At 45.9% G+C, this 18,530-nt stretch overlaps 1 protein-coding gene across 1 annotated transcript in view; it reads right to left on the reverse strand.

Annotated features, from left to right (window-relative positions):
* Window positions 1-18,530, reverse strand: part of LOC134928550 (scinderin-like) — a 160,547-nt gene that overhangs the window by 41,320 nt on the left and 100,697 nt on the right. The window contains exons 8-9 of the mRNA XM_063924426.1: window positions 13,117-13,332; window positions 7,728-7,849 (exon numbers count right to left, since the gene is read on the reverse strand). Of these exons, the coding sequence (XP_063780496.1) occupies window positions 7,728-7,849; window positions 13,117-13,332 (338 nt within the window). The remainder of the gene's footprint in view (window positions 1-7,727; window positions 7,850-13,116; window positions 13,333-18,530) is intronic.

The following is an 18,530-nucleotide window of genomic DNA, read 5'->3' on the forward strand; positions in this document are numbered from 1 at the left end:
ACTAATTTTGGGGAGCATTAGGAGTACTCAGTACAGTGCAGAGTTTTGCTGATAGTGACCACCAGTTTTATTTATAATCCGTTCTCTGCCTGAAAAAAGCGATACACAGCACACAGTGACTCAGTCACATACCATATCTGTGTGCACTGCTCAGGCTCAGGCCAGTGTGCTGCATCATCTATTATCTATATATAATATTATATATATCTGATTATCTGTCTGACTGCTCAGCTCACACAGCTTATAATTGTGGGGGAGACTGGGGAGCACTACTGCAGTGCCAGTTATAGGTTATAGCAGGAGCCAGGAGTACATAATATATTATATAGTGAGTGACCACCAGACACACAGTGCAGTTTATTTAATATATCCGTTCTCTGCCTGAAAAAAGCGATACACACAGTGACTCAGTCAGTCACATACCATATCTGTGTGCACTGCTCAGGCTCAGGCCAGTGTGCTGCATCATCTATATATATTATATATCTGTCTGACTGCTCAGCTCACACAGCTTATAATTGTGGGGGAGACTGGGGAGCACTACTGCAGTGCCAGTTATAGGTTATAGCAGGAGCCAGGAGTACATAATATTATATTAAAACAGTGCACACTTTTGCTGCAGGAGTGCCACTGCCAGTGTGACTAGTGACCAGTGACCTGACCACCAGTATATATAATATTAGTAGTATACTATCTCTTTATCAACCAGTCTATATTAGCAGCAGACACAGTACAGTGCGGTAGTTCACGGCTGTGGCTACCTCTGTGTCGGCACTCGGCAGCCCGTCCATAATTGTATATACCACCTAACCGTGGTTTTTTTTTCTTTCTTTATACATACATACTAGTTACGAGTATACTATCTCTTTATCAACCAGTCTATATTAGCAGCAGACACAGTACAGTGCGGTAGTTCACGGCTGTGGCTACCTCTGTGTCGGCACTCGGCAGCCCGTCCATAATTGTATATACCACCTAACCGTGGTTTTTTTTTCTTTCTTTATACATACATACTAGTTACGAGTATACTATCTCTTTATCAACCAGTCTATATATTAGCAGCAGACACAGTACAGTGCGGTAGTTCACGGCTGTGGCTACCTCTGTGTCGGCACTCGGCAGCCCGTCCATAATTGTATATACCACCTAACCGTGGTTTTTTTTTTCTTTCTTTATACATACATACTAGTTACGAGTATACTATCTCTTTATCAACCAGTCTATATATTAGCAGCAGACACAGTACAGTGCGGTAGTTCACGGCTGTGGCTACCTCTGTGTCGGCACTCGGCAGCCCGTCCATAATTGTATATACCACCTAACCGTGGTTTTTTTTTCTTTCTTTATACATACATACTAGTTACGAGTATACTATCTCTTTATCAACCAGTCTATATATTAGCAGCAGACACAGTACAGTGCGGTAGTTCACGGCTGTGGCTACCTCTGTGTCGGCACTCGGCAGCCCGTCCATAATTGTATATACCACCTAACCGTGGTTTTTTTTTCTTTCTTTATACATACATACTAGTTACGAGTATACTATCTCTTTATCAACCAGTCTATATATTAGCAGCAGACACAGTACAGTGCGGTAGTTCACGGCTGTGGCTACCTCTGTGTCGGCACTCGGCAGCCCGTCCATAATTGTATATACCACCTAACCGTGGTTTTTTTTTCTTTCTTTATACATACATACTAGTTACGAGTATACTATCTCTTTATCAACCAGTCTATATATTAGCAGCAGACACAGTACAGTGCGGTAGTTCACGGCTGTGGCTACCTCTGTGTCGGCACTTGGCAGCCCGTCCATAATTGTATATACCACCTAACCGTGGTTTTTTTTTCTTTCTTTATACATACATACTAGTTACGAGTATACTATCTCTTTATCAACCAGTCTATATATTAGCAGCAGACACAGTACAGTGCGGTAGTTCACGGCTGTGGCTACCTCTGTGTCGGCACTCGGCAGCCCGTCCATAATTGTATATACCACCTAACCGTGGTTTTTTTTTCTTTCTTTATACATACATACTAGTTACGAGTATACTATCTCTTTATCAACCAGTCTATATATTAGCAGCAGACACAGTACAGTGCGGTAGTTCACGGCTGTGGCTACCTCTGTGTCGGCACTCGGCAGCCCGTCCATAATTGTATATACCACCTAACCGTGGTTTTTCTTTCTTTCTTTATACATACATACTAGTTACGAGTATACTATCTCTTTATCAACCAGTCTATATATTAGCAGCAGACACAGTACAGTGCGGTAGTTCACGGCTGTGGCTACCTCTGTGTCGGCACTCGGCAGCCCGTCCATAATTGTATATACCACCTAACCGTGGTTTTTTTTTCTTTCTTTATACATACATACTAGTTACGAGTATACTATCTCTTTATCAACCAGTCTATATATTAGCAGCAGACACAGTACAGTGCGGTAGTTCACGGCTGTGGCTACCTCTGTGTCGGCACTCGGCAGCCCGTCCATAATTGTATATACCACCTAACCGTGTTTTTTTTTTCTTTCTTTATACATACATACTAGTTACGAGTATACTATCTCTTTATCAACCAGTCTATATTAGCAGCAGACACAGTACAGTGCGGTAGTGCACGGCTGTGGCTACCTCTGTGTCGGCACTCGGCAGCCCGTCCATAATTGTATATACCACCTAACCGTGGTTTTTTTTTCTTTCTTTATACATACATACTAGTTACGAGTATACTATCTCTTTATCAACCAGTCTATATATTAGCAGCAGACACAGTACAGTGCGGTAGTTCACGGCTGTGGCTACCTCTGTGTCGGCACTCGGCAGCCCGTCCATAATTGTATACTAGTATCCAATCCATCCATCTCCATTGTTTACCTGAGGTGCCTTTTAGTTGTGCCTATTAAAATATGGAGAACAAAAATGTTGAGGTTCCAAAATTAGGGAAAGATCAAGATCCACTTCCACCTCGTGCTGAAGCTGCTGCCACTAGTCATGGCCGAGACGATGAAATGCCAGCAACGTCGTCTGCCAAGGCCGATGCCCAATGGCATAGTACAGAGCATGTCAAAACCAAAACACCAAATATCAGTAAAAAAAGGACTCCAAAACCTAAAATAAAATTGTCGGAGGAGAAGCGTAAACTTGCCAATATGCCATTTACCACACGGAGTGGCAAGGAACGGCTGAGGCCCTGGCCTATGTTCATGGCTAGTGGTTCAGCTTCACATGAGGATGGAAGCACTCAGCCTCTCGCTAGAAAACTGAAAAGACTCAAGCTGGCAAAAGCACCGCAAAGAACTGTGCGTTCTTTGAAATCCCAAATCCACAAGGAGAGTCCAATTGTGTCGGTTGCGATGCCTGACCTTCCCAACACTGGACGTGAAGAGCATGCGCCTTCCACCATTTGCACACCCCCTGCAAGTGCTGGAAGGAGCACCCGCAGTCCAGTTCCTGATAGTCAGATTGAAGATGTCAGTGTTGAAGTACACCAGGATGAGGAGGATATGGGTGTTGCTGGCGCTGGGGAGGAAATTGACCAGGAGGATTCTGATGGTGAGGTGGTTTGTTTAAGTCAGGCACCCGGGGAGACACCTGTTGTCCGTGGGAGGAATATGGCCGTTGACATGCCAGGTGAAAATACCAAAAAAATCAGCTCTTCGGTGTGGAGGTATTTCACCAGAAATGCGGACAACAGGTGTCAAGCCGTGTGTTCCCTTTGTCAAGCTGTAATAAGTAGGGGTAAGGACGTTAACCACCTCGGAACATCCTCCCTTATACGTCACCTGCAGCGCATTCATAATAAGTCAGTGACAAGTTCAAAAACTTTGGGTGACAGCGGAAGCAGTCCACTGACCAGTAAATCCCTTCCTCTTGTAACCAAGCTCACGCAAACCACCCCACCAACTCCCTCAGTGTCAATTTCCTCCTTCCCCAGGAATGCCAATAGTCCTGCAGGCCATGTCACTGGCAATTCTGACGAGTCCTCTCCTGCCTGGGATTCCTCCGATGCATCCTTGCGTGTAACGCCTACTGCTGCTGGCGCTGCTGTTGTTGCCGCTGGGAGTCGATGGTCATCCCAGAGGGGAAGTCGTAAGCCCACTTGTACTACTTCCAGTAAGCAATTGACTGTTCAACAGTCCTTTGCGAGGAAGATGAAATATCACAGCAGTCATCCTACTGCAAAGCGGATAACTGAGTCCTTGACAACTATGTTGGTGTTAGACGTGCGTCCGGTATCCGCCGTTAGTTCACAGGGAACTAGACAATTTATTGAGGCAGTGTGCCCCCGTTACCAAATACCATCTAGGTTCCACTTCTCTAGGCAGGCGATACCGAGAATGTACACGGACGTCAGAAAAAGACTCACCAGTGTCCTAAAAAATGCAGTTGTACCCAATGTCCACTTAACCACGGACATGTGGACAAGTGGAGCAGGGCAGGGTCAGGACTATATGACTGTGACAGCCCACTGGGTAGATGTATGGACTCCCGCCGCAAGAACAGCAGCGGCGGCACCAGTAGCAGCATCTCGCAAACGCCAACTCTTTCCTAGGCAGGCTACGCTTTGTATCACCGCTTTCCAGAATACGCACACAGCTGAAAACCTCTTACGGCAACTGAGGAAGATCATCGCGGAATGGCTTACCCCAATTGGACTCTCCTGTGGATTTGTGGCATCGGACAACGCCAGCAATATTGTGTGTGCATTAAATATGGGCAAATTCCAGCACGTCCCATGTTTTGCACATACCTTGAATTTGGTGGTGCAGAATTTTTTAAAAAACGACAGGGGCGTGCAAGAGATGCTGTCGGTGGCCAGAAAAATTGCGGGACACTTTCGGCGTACAGGCACCACGTACAGAAGACTGGAGCACCACCAAAAACTACTGAACCTGCCCTGCCATCATCTGAAGCAAGAAGTGGTAACGAGGTGGAATTCAACCCTCTATATGCTTCAGAGGTTGGAGGAGCAGCAAAAGGCCATTCAAGCCTATACAATTGAGCACGATATAGTAGGTGGAATGCACCTGTCTCAAGTGCAGTGGAGAATGATTTCAACGTTGTGCAAGGTTCTGATGCCCTTTGAACTTGCCACACGTGAAGTCAGTTCAGACACTGCCAGCCTGAGTCAGGTCATTCCCCTCATCAGGCTTTTGCAGAAGAAGCTGGAGGCATTGAAGAAGGAGCTAAAAGGGAGCGATTCCGCTAGGCATGTGGGACTTGTGGATGCAGCCCTTAATTCGCTTAACAAGGATTCACGGGTGGTCAATCTGTTGAAATCAGAGCACTACATTTTGGCCACCGTGCTCGATCCTAGATTTAAAGCCTACCTTGGATCTCTCTTTCCGGCAGACACAGGTCTGCTGGGGTTGAAAGACCTGCTGGTGACAAAATTGTCAAGTCAAGCGGAACGCGACCTGTCAACATCTCCTCCTTCACATTCTCCCGCAACTGGGGGTGCGAGGAAAAGGCTCAGAATTCCGAGCCCACCCGCTGGCGGTGATGCAGGGCAGTCTGGAGCGACTGCTGATGCTGACATCTGGTCCGGACTGAAGGACCTGACAACAATTACGGACATGTCGTCTACTGTCACTGCATATGATTCTCTCAACATTGATAGAATGGTGGAGGATTATATGAGTGACCGCATCCAAGTAGGCACGTCACACAGTCCGTACTTATACTGGCAGGAAAAAGAGGCAATTTGGAGGCCCTTGCACAAACTGGCTTTATTCTACCTAAGTTGCCCTCCCACAAGTGTGTACTCCGAAAGAGTGTTTAGTGCCGCCGCTCACCTTGTCAGCAATCGGCGTACGAGGTTACATCCAGAAAATGTGGAGAAGATGATGTTCATTAAAATGAATTATAATCAATTCCTCCGCGGAGACATTGACCAGCAGCAATTGCCTCCACAAAGTACACAGGGAGCTGAGATGGTGGATTCCAGTGGGGACGAATTGATAATCTGTGAGGAGGGGGATGTACACGGTGATATATCGGAGGGTGAAGATGAGGTGGACATCTTGCCTCTGTAGAGCCAGTTTGTGCAAGGAGAGATTAATTGCTTCTTTTTTGGGGGGGGTCCAAACCAACCCGTCATATCAGTCACAGTCGTGTGGCAGACCCTGTCACTGAAATGATGGGTTGGTTAAAGTGTGCATGTCCTGTTTTGTTTATACAACATAAGGGTGGGTGGGAGGGCCCAAGGACAATTCCATCTTGCACCTCTTTTTTCTTTTCTTTTTCTTTGCATCATGTGCTGATTGGGGAGGGTTTTTTGGAAGGGACATCCTGCGTGACACTGCAGTGACACTCCTAGATGGGCCCGGTGTTTGTGTCGGCCACTAGGGTCGCTAATCTTACTCACACAGTCAGCTACCTCATTGCGCCTCTTTTTTTCTTTGCGTCATGTGCTGTTTGGGGAGGGTTTTTTGGAAGGGACATCCTGCGTGACACTGCAGTGCCACTCCTAGATGGGCCCGGTGTTTGTGTCGGCCACTAGGGTCGCTAATCTTACTCACACAGCTACCTCATTGCGCCTCTTTTTTTCTTTGCGTCATGTGCTGTTTGGGGAGGGTTTTTTGGAAGGGACATCCTGCGTGACACTGCAGTGCCACTCCTAGATGGGCCCGGTGTTTGTGTCGGCCACTAGGGTCGCTAATCTTACTCACACAGCTACCTCATTGCGCCTCTTTTTTTCTTTGCGTCATGTGCTGTTTGGGGAGGGTTTTTTGGAAGGGACATCCTGCGTGACACTGCAGTGCCACTCCTAGATGGGCCCGGTGTTTGTGTCGGCCACTAGGGTCGCTAATCTTACTCACACAGCTACCTCATTGCGCCTCTTTTTTTCTTTGCGTCATGTGCTGTTTGGGGAGGGTTTTTTGGAAGGGACATCCTGCGTGACACTGCAGTGCCACTCCTAGATGGGCCCGGTGTTTGTGTCGGCCACTAGGGTCGCTAATCTTACTCACACAGCTACCTCATTGCGCCTCTTTTTTTCTTTGCGTCATGTGCTGTTTGGGGAGGGTTTTTTGGAAGGGACATCCTGCGTGACACTGCAGTGCCACTCCTAGATGGGCCCGGTGTTTGTGTCGGCCACTAGGGTCGCTTATCTTACTCACACAGCGACCTCGGTGCAAATTTTAGGACTAAAAATAATATTGTGAGGTGTGAGGTATTCAGAATAGACTGAAAATGAGTGTAAATTATGGTTTTTGAGGTTAATAATACTTTGGGATCAAAATGACCCCCAAATTCTATGATTTAAGCTGTTTTTTAGTGTTTTTTGAAAAAAACACCCGAATCCAAAACACACCCGAATCCGACAAAAAAAATTCGGTGAGGTTTTGCCAAAACGCGTTCGAACCCAAAACACGGCCGCGGAACCGAACCCAAAACCAAAACACAAAACCCGAAAAATTTCAGGCGCTCATCTCTAGTCCTGAGGACCGAGTTTGAGAACCTGTAGCTGGGGAGTACAAATCAGCAGGGGCGGCACCAGGGGAGGGGCTGCAGCTCAGTTCAAAATTCAAATAGAGGAGCCACATCAACTGCCAGTGAGTCAGTTTGGGATGACAGTTGGTGGCAGTTGGTGCGGTTCCCCTATTTGAAATTTGAACTGACCTGCAGCCCCTCCTCTGGAGCTGCCCCTGAAAATCAGCTTTCAGTTCCAAAGTGACGTCACCAGACAAGTGCGTGACACGGGCCACGAGAACTTACCAAGTGTAAATGATCTGTCCTTTGGGATAGGTATAGAGAATAATGTAACAGTCTCCTCCGTAGAACTGTCCGTATGTTGAGGGATCTACTGGGATGCGTCCATTGCTTTCTACGCGCCAAATCTGAAAACAGACATAAAGATGATTCCAGTTACATCTAATTTTCAATTTACTAAACTTTTTCTTAAAATTAGGAGAAAGGAAAACCCTAGGAAACACATATCACATTAATGTACCAAGCCTTGAAAAGTTATACATTTCTCGGTGATAAAGTACCAATCAATCAGCTTCGAACTGTCATTTTTCAAACCCAGCCTGTAACATGGGCGTTAGGAGCTGATTGGCCGATACTTTATCTCCGTGAAATGTATCACTTTTCAAGGCTTAGTACAACTTCCCCTTAGAGGGAGATGTACTAACTAAGCCTTGAAATGTGATAAAAGTGATAAAAAATTATACAAAGTGGTAGAAATTCAGAAATCATGTTACATACTTAGATTACATCAAGTGCATAGATCTTCAGGTATAATTATTTCAGATACAAAATATGACAAATGGCATATGCAAGATACCCAGGGAGAGATGTATCAAGGCTTGGAGTGAGTTAAAGTGTAGAAGTTGCTCAAAGCAATTAAATATCTTCTAATTGTCATTTATCCAGCACAGTCTTCCAAATGACAGTAGCTGATTGGTTGCTTTGGGCAACTACTCCACTGTATCTCTCTCCAAGGTTTGATACCTCTCCCCTCCAGTGAATTAACAGGCCTATTATTATTATTATTATAATATTTATTATTATTATGATAACTTTAGACTTATAAGGCACCACACGGTGTACGAGCACCATACATGTTAAACATAGAAAACTTTTCACAGCAACAGCCAGACCATAGAATAAGGAGCAAGCCTGTGGGGTATATTCAATAAGTGTTGGATCCATTCCGACATGCATTTGTCAGAATGGATCCAACAAGGGTTATTCAATGAACGGCCAATTCCCGGTGTCCTGTCCTGCTGCTGCTGTCACCAGCTGCCGTGTGCGTTGACAGTGGCGGCGGGGGGAGCTGACAGCGGCGGCCGGAGGGGGGAGCTGACAGCGGCGGCTGTCGAGGGGAGCTGGCGGTGGGGGGACATGTCTGCGGCGGTGTGGGGGGTGATGTCTGTGGTGGCGGGGGGAGGCGCTGCCGGGAGTGAGGAGCCTGGCCGGGGGGACATACTGCTCAATCCGACTTTTTGTAAAGTCGGATTGAGATTGTCGGAAAGGGGGGACAAAACCTGTCATATTTGGCCCCGTTTCCGACAGAAGCATGCGGATCGGTACCTATTCCGCCGATCCACGTGTTTTCAGACAGGTCGGGAATTCCCGACTTGTTGGAAAAAAACTTCCCTCTTTGAATAGGTCGGAACCCCTTCCGACAGAAATGTGTCGGGAGGCTGCCGTGTTTCCGACAAGACAGTATTGAATACGGCCCTATATGTCACAGCACAGACTGTAGGGCAGGTAACTTGGGCAAAGGTAGGGCAACTTGCTGAGACTAGCAGGAGCCAAAGGTGGGACTTAAATCAATACTCAGTGATCCTGGACCCAGCATCATAAACTAAATGGGGAAAATGTAGGGATAACGGTAGTTGAAAAAGATTTGGGAGTGCTCATCGATAATAAACTTGGTAGCAGTACGCAATGTCAAAATGCAGCAACAAAAGCTAATAAGGTGTTATCATGCATAAAACGGGATATGGAGACGAGGGATGAGAGTGTAATCCTGCCACTGTATAAATCATTGGTACGGCCACACCCGGAATACTGTGTACAGTTCTGGGCACCTCACTATAAAAAAAGATATCTTGGAACTCGAAAAGGTTCAGAGGCGAGCCCAGGGCCGGCCCTAGGCAAAGGCAAACTAGGCAAATGCCTAGGACATTTGGAATGCCTAGGGCATTTGGAATGCCTAGGGGCACAAGCAGATTCTGCTGAATAAAATGATATGCAGCATGCATATAGGAGGTCATTCCGAGTTGTTCGCTCGGTAAATTTTTTCGCATCGCAGCGATTTTCCGCTTAGTGCGCATGCGCAATGTCCGCACTGCGACTGCGCCAAGTAAATTTGCTATGCAGTTAGGAATTTTACTCACGGTTATTTCTTCGTTCTGGTGATCGTAATGTGATTGACAGGAAGTGGGTGTTTCTGGGCGGAAACAGGCCGTTTTATGGGTGTGTGTGAAAAAACGCTACCGTTTCTGGGAAAAACGCGGGAGTGGCTGGAGAAACGGAGGAGTGTCTGGGCGAACGCTGGGTGTGTTTGTGACATCAAACCAGGAACGACAATTACTGAACTGATCGCAGATGCCGAGTAAGTCTCGAGCTACTCAGAAACTGCACAGAGATGTATTTTCGCAATAATGCGAATCTTTCGTTCGCAATTTTAAGAAGCTAAGATTCACTCCCAGTAGGCGGCGGTTTAGCGTGTGCAATGCTGCTAAAAGCAGCTTGCGAGCGAACAACTCGGAATGACCCCCATAGTCTGTATGTGACTGCGGCTGCATCTGTATACGAAATGCTACGTAACAGTGTTTTCCTGGAAATCACTGTAACGTAGCATTTCGTATGCAGATACAGCTACAGTCGCACACATAGTATAGGCATGCTACATATCATTTTAATCAGTAGAAGCTGCTTCTGCATCCTAGTCACATAGCAATGAAAATAAGATGCATGGTATATTGAGGCAAGATGTATGAGGACACATCTGTGTTCAAGCAGAGGCAGAGGTCACAGTGGTAGTGGTCGTGTGAGTTCTGTGTGTGGGTACTGGGTAGGTTGCAATAGTGTTCGGCATATGTGTAAGAGTTATTATGTGTAAGAGGCATTAAGTGTGTGATGTGTATAAATGCATTAATAATGTGTGCCGTGTAAGGGACATTATGTGTATAAGAGCATTAATATAGGTTGCCATAATGTGTCAGGTGTATTATATTTATAAGGACATAAATAATGTGTGGGCATTACTTGTGCTATTATGTATATAAAGGCATTACAGGTTGAGTATCCCTTATCCAAAATGCTTGGGACCAGAGGTATTTTGGATATGGGATTTTTCCGTATTTTGGAATAATTGCATACTATAATGAGATATCATGGTGATGGGACCTAAATCTAAGCACATAATGTATTTATGTTACATATACACCTTATACACACAGCCTGAAGGTCATTTTTGCCAATATTTTTTATAACTTTGTGCATTAAACAAAGTGTGTCTACATTCACACAATTCATTTATGTTTCATATACACCTTATACACACAGCCTGGAGGTCATTTAATACAATATTTTTAATAACTTTGTGTATTAAACAAAGTTTGTGTACATTGAGCCGTCAGAAAACAAAGGTTTCACTATCTCACTCTCACTCAAAAAAGTCCGTATTTCGGAATATTCCGTATTTCGGAATATTTGGATATGGGATACTCAACCTGTACTAATGTGTTACATTATGTGTATAAGGTGCTCTGTTGTGTGGTGTAATGTATAGAAAAGGCACTACTGTGTGGTCTAATGTGAATAAAGAGCAATATGGTGTGGTGTAATGTAAATAAGGATCAATTCAGTGTGATGTCATGTGAGTAAGGAGCACTACTGGGATTAGGAATGTATATAAGGTAAAGTGGTACTACTATGTGATGTAATGTGTATAAGGGACACTATTGCATGAAATGTGAATAAAGTTGTACTGCTGTTTGGCCTAATTTGAATTGGGTTTACTATTGTGTGGCCATGCCCCTTCCCAAAAGAACACACCCCTTTTAGGGCTGCTCACCGAATATGCGTACTGTTCCTATTTAAATTATAGGGGGTAGCAGCACCAAAATGAGGACTGCTATGACTGAGGGGTGATGGTGATGGGAAAGGGGTGCAGGATCAGAGGTGGAACTAGCAGCAGTGCTAGGGGGCAGCCATAATCTTACCTAGGGCATCATATTGATTAGGGCCGGCTCTGGGCGAGCCACCAAACTGGTTAAGGGGTTAGAGGCACTGAATTATGAGGAAAGACTTACAAGGTTAGATAGGTTTACACTGGAATAGAGGCGACTGAGAGGGGACATTATTAATATGTATAAATACATAAAGGGACAATACAAGGACTTATCAGACGATCTGTTTATAAAAAAACCGCTACACAGAACACGTGGACACCCCCTGAGGTTAGAAAAGAAAAAATTCATACACTATGGAGGAAAGGGTTCTTCACAGTAAGAGCAGTAAGGATTTGGAATTATCTGCTAGAGAAGGTAGTAATGGTGGACTCAGTCAATAAGTTTAAAAATGGATTAGATAAATTCCTAGCTAAAAGAAATATCCAAGGATACAGCATTTAAATGAAATAAACTTTTATAATACAGGTTGAACTCGATGGACCTCCTCATCAACTATGTTACTAATATGTTAGGTTGCTGACTGGGAGTAAGAGAGAAGTTAGTGGAGCACTGGTGACCTGGATAGTGGAAAAAAAGAGGTAGGAGGGCCCTGCCGATTAGAGCTTACATACTAAGGGGAAGGGATGAACAGTTGAAGGGTAAACTGGGAAAGATATATGGTGTACACAGTAGCGGATCTTGCCACGGGCAAGCAGTACTGTTGCCTTCCGGAGGGCGCCGGCGCGATCCGGAGGGCGCCGCACCACGGCAATATCCGCTGCTGCTGTGCCCCCCGCTGCCGCTGCCCGCTGTGAAGGGAAACTAGACGTGTAGCATCTAGTTTCCCTTCGTGGAGAGGACCTTTTCTGTAATGATGTGCGGTGCGCGTTGACGTCATCGCGCACCGCACAGCAAAGGTCCTCTCCACGAAGGGAACTAGACGCATAGCGTCTAGTTTTCCTTCGTGGAGTGGACCTTTGCTGTGCGGTGCGCGATGACGTCATTGCGCACCGCACATCATTTCAGCGGCGCTACCACTGTACAGGGGGCTTAACTGACCACGCCCCCTGTATGAAGCCACGCCCCTATGGCCGCCCGGGGCGCTAAAAGACCCTGAGCCGGCCTTGGGCGGACAGTATGAGGAGAAAGTACCTATTGTTCATCCCACCTATGGAGGAACCAGGAGAAACACTCATCTTGTGCGTACATAAGTTACACTGGGAGGGATAAACAATACTTAGAGATGTGCTAGACAACGGGGAAATACAGAACATGTAGAGTGAGAAACAAAGAAAAAGATACCCGCAGGGCCCACAGATCTACAGATTGTTCATCCTACCCCTGCAGTTACCAGATGAGGCAGCCATCTTGGACATACTACATAGGCTGTACTTGGCAGGATAAACAATACACGGAGATCTAATCGTACCTATTACAAATGAACCTATCCTCATCCATATTCTAAACAGACGAACCTCGACTTTCCCAGAGCCGTCGTCCACCATATTGTGCTGCGCAGCCATTTCCGGGGATTCGTGCAGCTTGGATGCATCGAAGTCAATCTGCTGGATGTTAGCGATCCGCTCTGTGACGTAAACCTTCCCAAACCCATCACTTTGATTCTTGTCCCTCCAGTCCTTAAAGAACTGTGTAAAGATCGGAGTTTCCCCTTCTTCTGGTATTACTTGAATCTAGAAAGAATGAAATGAATTTATTGAGACCTTCATATAATGACCAAACTAGTATTTCCCACATTTATTACTATGAGGAATCGACATCTTATCACCAGGCTCAGATTTATAATTACTGCAGTTCTGTATCCCTTTCCTGTGCCGTGTCAGTTACTCTTCGTAAGGGTATTTAATTGGCCGGGATGGTAAGAGTTAATGTGGGCTGAACCAGTGTGCAGACTAGCACTTCATTTGGAAGCAGTGACCTCCTGAGGGTCTTCTGCTGAGGGTCTTCATGAGGTCTTAGCTCCTAGTGTAGATAAACGTCAAGGGCAGGGTGTAACTGTAACCATAGCAGATTATGGAACTAACAGTAATATTACTTCTTACTGAATCCGCACAGTTATATGACTGGCATAATGATGAGGATAACATGACTATTTATAATTCAGATTACAGTGCCAGATCACTACTGATGCAGTTACTGCTCTGTCCTGTGGGAGACTGACTGAGGCTGGGTCTACATGCACATTGGTGGTCATTTCGAGTTGTTCGCTCGTTATTTTTCTTTCGCAACGGAGCGATTAGTCGCTAATGCGCATGCGCAATGTCCGCAGTGCGACTGTGCCAAGTAAATTTGCTATGCAGTTTGGTATTTTACTCACGGCATTACAAGGTTTTTTCTTCGTTCTGGTGATGGTAATGTGATTGACAGGAAGTGGGTGTTTCTGGGCGGTAACTGGACGTTTTATGGGTGTGTGCGAAAAAACGCTACCGTTTCTGGGAAAAACGCGGGAGTGGCTGGAGAAACTGGGGAGTGTCTGGGCGAACGTTGGGTGTGTTTGTGACGTCAAACCAGGAACGACAAGCCCTGAACTGATCGCAGATGCCGAGTAAGTGTGGAGCTACTCAGAAACTGCTAAGAAGTGTCTATTCGCAATTCTGCTAATCTTTCGTTCACAATTTTACTATGCTAAGATTCACTCCCAGTAGGCGGCGGCTTAGCGTGAGCAATGCTGCTAAAAGCAGCTTGCGAGCGAACAACTCGGAATGAGGGTCATTGAGTGGGGGTGTAAGTTTTTGATGCATAGTGGGCTACATTTTGCTAAGGGGCCCAGCCACTTCTAGTTACACCCCTGTCTACAGTGTCTCTGGCGAGTGGAGAGTAGACCTGGAACTATATATTTGTGTGGTGGACCAATCAGATGCACCGGTGCTAGATCAGTGTGTGATGGGATGTGCAGCCAGTACACTTCAGTTTGGAGAATTCAACTCCTTATATAAATGAAAATTAACAAATAAATAATTGCATGTAGATAAACATTTTTCTTTCTGATTGGTAAACTGGTAATTTTATTTATTTTTTTAAACATTTTTATTGACAGAAAAATTGAAACAGAACAATTCACACATCTTCAAGACCTATATCAAATAGAGTCAGATTACAGACAAAAATTATATTCGGGGGTTATCATTGACAGGTAAAGAAATATAATAACAGAGATATGGTTGTGGAGTCAGGATGGAGACAATATATCCCCAGTGTAGATCTAAAAGGGGTGGCCGGTATCTTATACTGTCATGTTATACCACGTGGTAAGTTGAAAGCTTTGACGTAGGAGCGTTTTGGTCTCGGAGGGTAATGTATTGATCTAAGGTAACCAGATGTAAAAAAAAAACCAGCAGTACACAAGTATGATAATCTAGGGTATAAAAGAGTAATAGGTACCGGGGTGGGGAAGATCCATTGGGATAGTATTGTCTTTTTAGCTGTGGCAGCCAGCTTGTTGAGTAATTTTAGGTTACCACTGGATAAACCAGGTCTAGATTCAGTAGGGTCTATGGGAGTAATTCCAAGTTGATAGCAGCAGGATTTTTGTTAGCAATTGGGCAAAACCATGTGCACTGCAGGGGAGGTAGATATAACATGTGCAGAGAGAGTTAGATTTGGGTGTGGTGAGTTCAATCTGCAATCTAAATTGCAGTGTAAAAATAAAGCAGCCAGTATTTACCCTGCACAGAAATAATATAACCCACCCAAATCTAACTCTCTCTGCACATGTTATATCTGCCTCCCCTGCAGTGCACATGGTTTTGCCCAATTGCTATCAAAAATCCTGCTGCGATCAACTTGGAATTACCCCCTATGCCCCAGAATACCCATGTGTCACTAACGATAAAGGGTAGATGTAGGTCGTGAGTAATATAACTTTGAAGGCATAGGCGTGCGCAGCACATTTTATTAGGGGGTGCACCATCGGAGGGGTGTGTCTAGCACCACCTTTTGGGCGTGTCTAGCACCATCTATTGACGGTCAACGCAATATAAAATATCCACCCTTGTACCAATCCTAATAAAGCTGATACATTGTCAGATGTTGTGGTGTGCACCAAACAAACACCCCTGATGGCACTCACTGCAATTACACTGCTCCTCCTCAGCCTGATCTGGCTCCCCCACTCTTTCTCCTTCAAGCTGCAGCAGCTTACTTACAAGTCAGTCACTCACTGACACTGACAGTCGTAGACTAGTACTGCTGCTGCTGGAAAAACGAGTGACGTGTCAATGCTGCTGCCGGCCGCCTGCCAGTATTGAATTTGTCTTCCTAGGAGGAACGCTGGCTGCATACTGCTCCTCATCAGTGGCTGGCGTTGGCATAGCATAGAAGGAGAGAGGTGGGCATGTGGCGGGTGTGGCAGGTGGGCTTGCGAGCAGCATGACGTAATCACATCACATCACACTGTTTTTGTACATGGAGGTGGAGCTGGGAGTTTGAAAGCCGGTGGCAGTGGCATCCTTGATTAACCCGGGCGTCCGGTCAGTAATGCAGTCCTGACAGGGTGCAGCGCAGAGGGGACAGTAATCAGCCTGCTCGGAGATCATTGTATCAGCCATGTGAGATCGGGGTGCCAGACATTAGGGGGTGCCTGTGTGCACCAGGCACCCCCCCTGCGCACACCTATGTTTGAAGGGCAGACCCTAGGGAGTGAACTAGAGGACATGATCATAGACAGTGCATTATATCGGCATCCAGGGTACAGGCTTGGGTGTGAAGTATGCCCTGTGTAAAAATTTTTGGTTCATCTCCACGTAAGACTAATTGTCTACTTAGAGTTTGGTATGCAGAGAGGAGAGATTTCATGGTTAAACCAGGAAAATTCCGTTCCCATTTTAGCATTCCTGTTGAACCTTCCTCAAGGTTCAGTGTTAGGCGGGCCCGGTCATAAATTTGTGATGTAGTGAGTGGGACCCTGGATTGCATCGTACAGCAGTGGATATACCCCTATCTTCTAGGACAGGTAGTATGGAATGAACATAACTGAAGGCCTGTAAAAAGGGAAATAGGGGTATCGATATAGTCGGGAATTTCTCTTGAAGTTGCGTACGTGTCAATAAAGTAAATTATTCTAGTTGCAGGAATTGGAATATATAACAAAGTCCATGTTTATGCCATTCCCTAAAAATCGTGGATGTGAGATGAGGGGGGAAGTTGGGATTACTCCATAACGGTAGAAATATGGATTGGGAACATAGTAGTTTCAGTCTAGGGCGCAATGTGCGCCAAGTGACACAGACCGAGTTAATTAAGCAGTTGTCTTTAATTGTGGGTAGGAGAGTCTGGGGTGGAGTATGCAATAAGGCAACTAGATTCCAACCAGGAGTAAAAGCTTGGTCTAGGTGGCTATCTGAGTATGTTTGGGTGCCACTGATCCAGTCAGAGGCTATTCTGCAATTAGCTGCCAATGCATATGATCATAGACAGGGCAAATTAAGGCCTCCTCGTTCACGTTTCTGCTGAAGTTTAAAAAGGGAGATCCTGGGGTGTTTGTTTGCCCAAATAAATTTGGAGAGAGCCTTATTTAAAATTGAGATCATACGTTTGGACGGGTATATAGGTAAGGTTTGGAGGACATACAAGAATCGAGGAAAACATATAATTTTAAGGAGATGGCAGCGCCCAATATATGTCAAGGGAAGGTGAGCCCATTTTGAAAAGTCCAATTGGGTTCTACGAATAAGGCGGTTATAATTACAATCATGTAGTAGAGATGGGTGTCTCGGTATTTGTATACCTAAGTAGGTAAGACAATTATTCTGGGCCCATCGAAATGGGAAGGTGCCCTGCCATCCACGCTGTCCTTCTAGAAAAAAGGCCAATGCCTCTGTTTTAAGATAATTAATTTTAAAGCCCGAGATCAATTCAAACTCCGTCAATAAAGCAAGGACTCTTGGGAGTGCTGTTTTGAGGTTTGAGAAGTAGAGGCAGGCTTGGACTGGCCCACAGGGGTACAGGGGAAACCACCGGTGGGCCCCACTGCCTGGGGGCCCACCTCCTGATCTAAGGATCGGGTCCCAGACAGTGCACTTGAATTATACATCATACATATGTTACCTTATACTGGACTATGGTGTATTTTCTAGAGTGCATTGCTGATAAGTAATCTGGTACATTATCATACATGCAGCAGATTAAATTACTGTATTTATTTATAAAGGGGCCCAGACGTCGCACTCTCTAATCGTTGGTCAGACCTAGAGGCGTCACCTGGTGTGGTGACACCCGGTGCGCACCCCTGATCTCCTGCTACGTTTGCGGCAAAAGGGGGCATGGCCTTCCAGGTAGGGGGCGTGGCTTTGCTGGATCCTGGAATCGTCACTCTGGGGCGTGCCCAGCATCTCCGGAAATGCTGGGCTTCCCCCAGAGACAGTCTCTGCGCTGTCGGCTCCTCTGCTATGACAGGAGCCGGGTGCTGTAGGAGACTTTCTCACTGCAGCACCTGGTTCCTGTCACTGCGGAGGAGCTAACATTTGGTGTCACCCCCTCGAGGTGTCACACCTGGGTGCGGGCCGCACCCCCCGCACCCGCCTTATGACGCCACTGGTCAGACCAATGAGGTGGCAGACCCCCTGTGCAGACTGGCCACACCTCTAAACATGGGCCCCTACCACTGCATTCCCCCGGTGGGCCCTACATGCCCCAGTCCGACACTGAGTAGAGGAGAACATCATCGGCAAATGCCGAGAATTTCACCTTCACCTCCCCAACCCGTATCCCCTGCCAGAGAGGCCCCTGAATCAAGGTGGTCATTCTGAGTTGTTCGCTCGCTAGCTGTTTATAGCAGCCGTGCAAACGCTATGCCGCCTCCCACTGGGAGTGTATTTTAGCTTAGCGGAAGTGCGAACGAAAGGATCGCAGAGCGGCTACAAAGTTTTTTTGT

The sequence above is a fragment of the Pseudophryne corroboree genome, chromosome 5 (genome assembly GCF_028390025.1).
Source record: "Pseudophryne corroboree isolate aPseCor3 chromosome 5, aPseCor3.hap2, whole genome shotgun sequence".
Lineage (NCBI taxonomy): Eukaryota > Metazoa > Chordata > Amphibia > Anura > Myobatrachidae > Pseudophryne > Pseudophryne corroboree.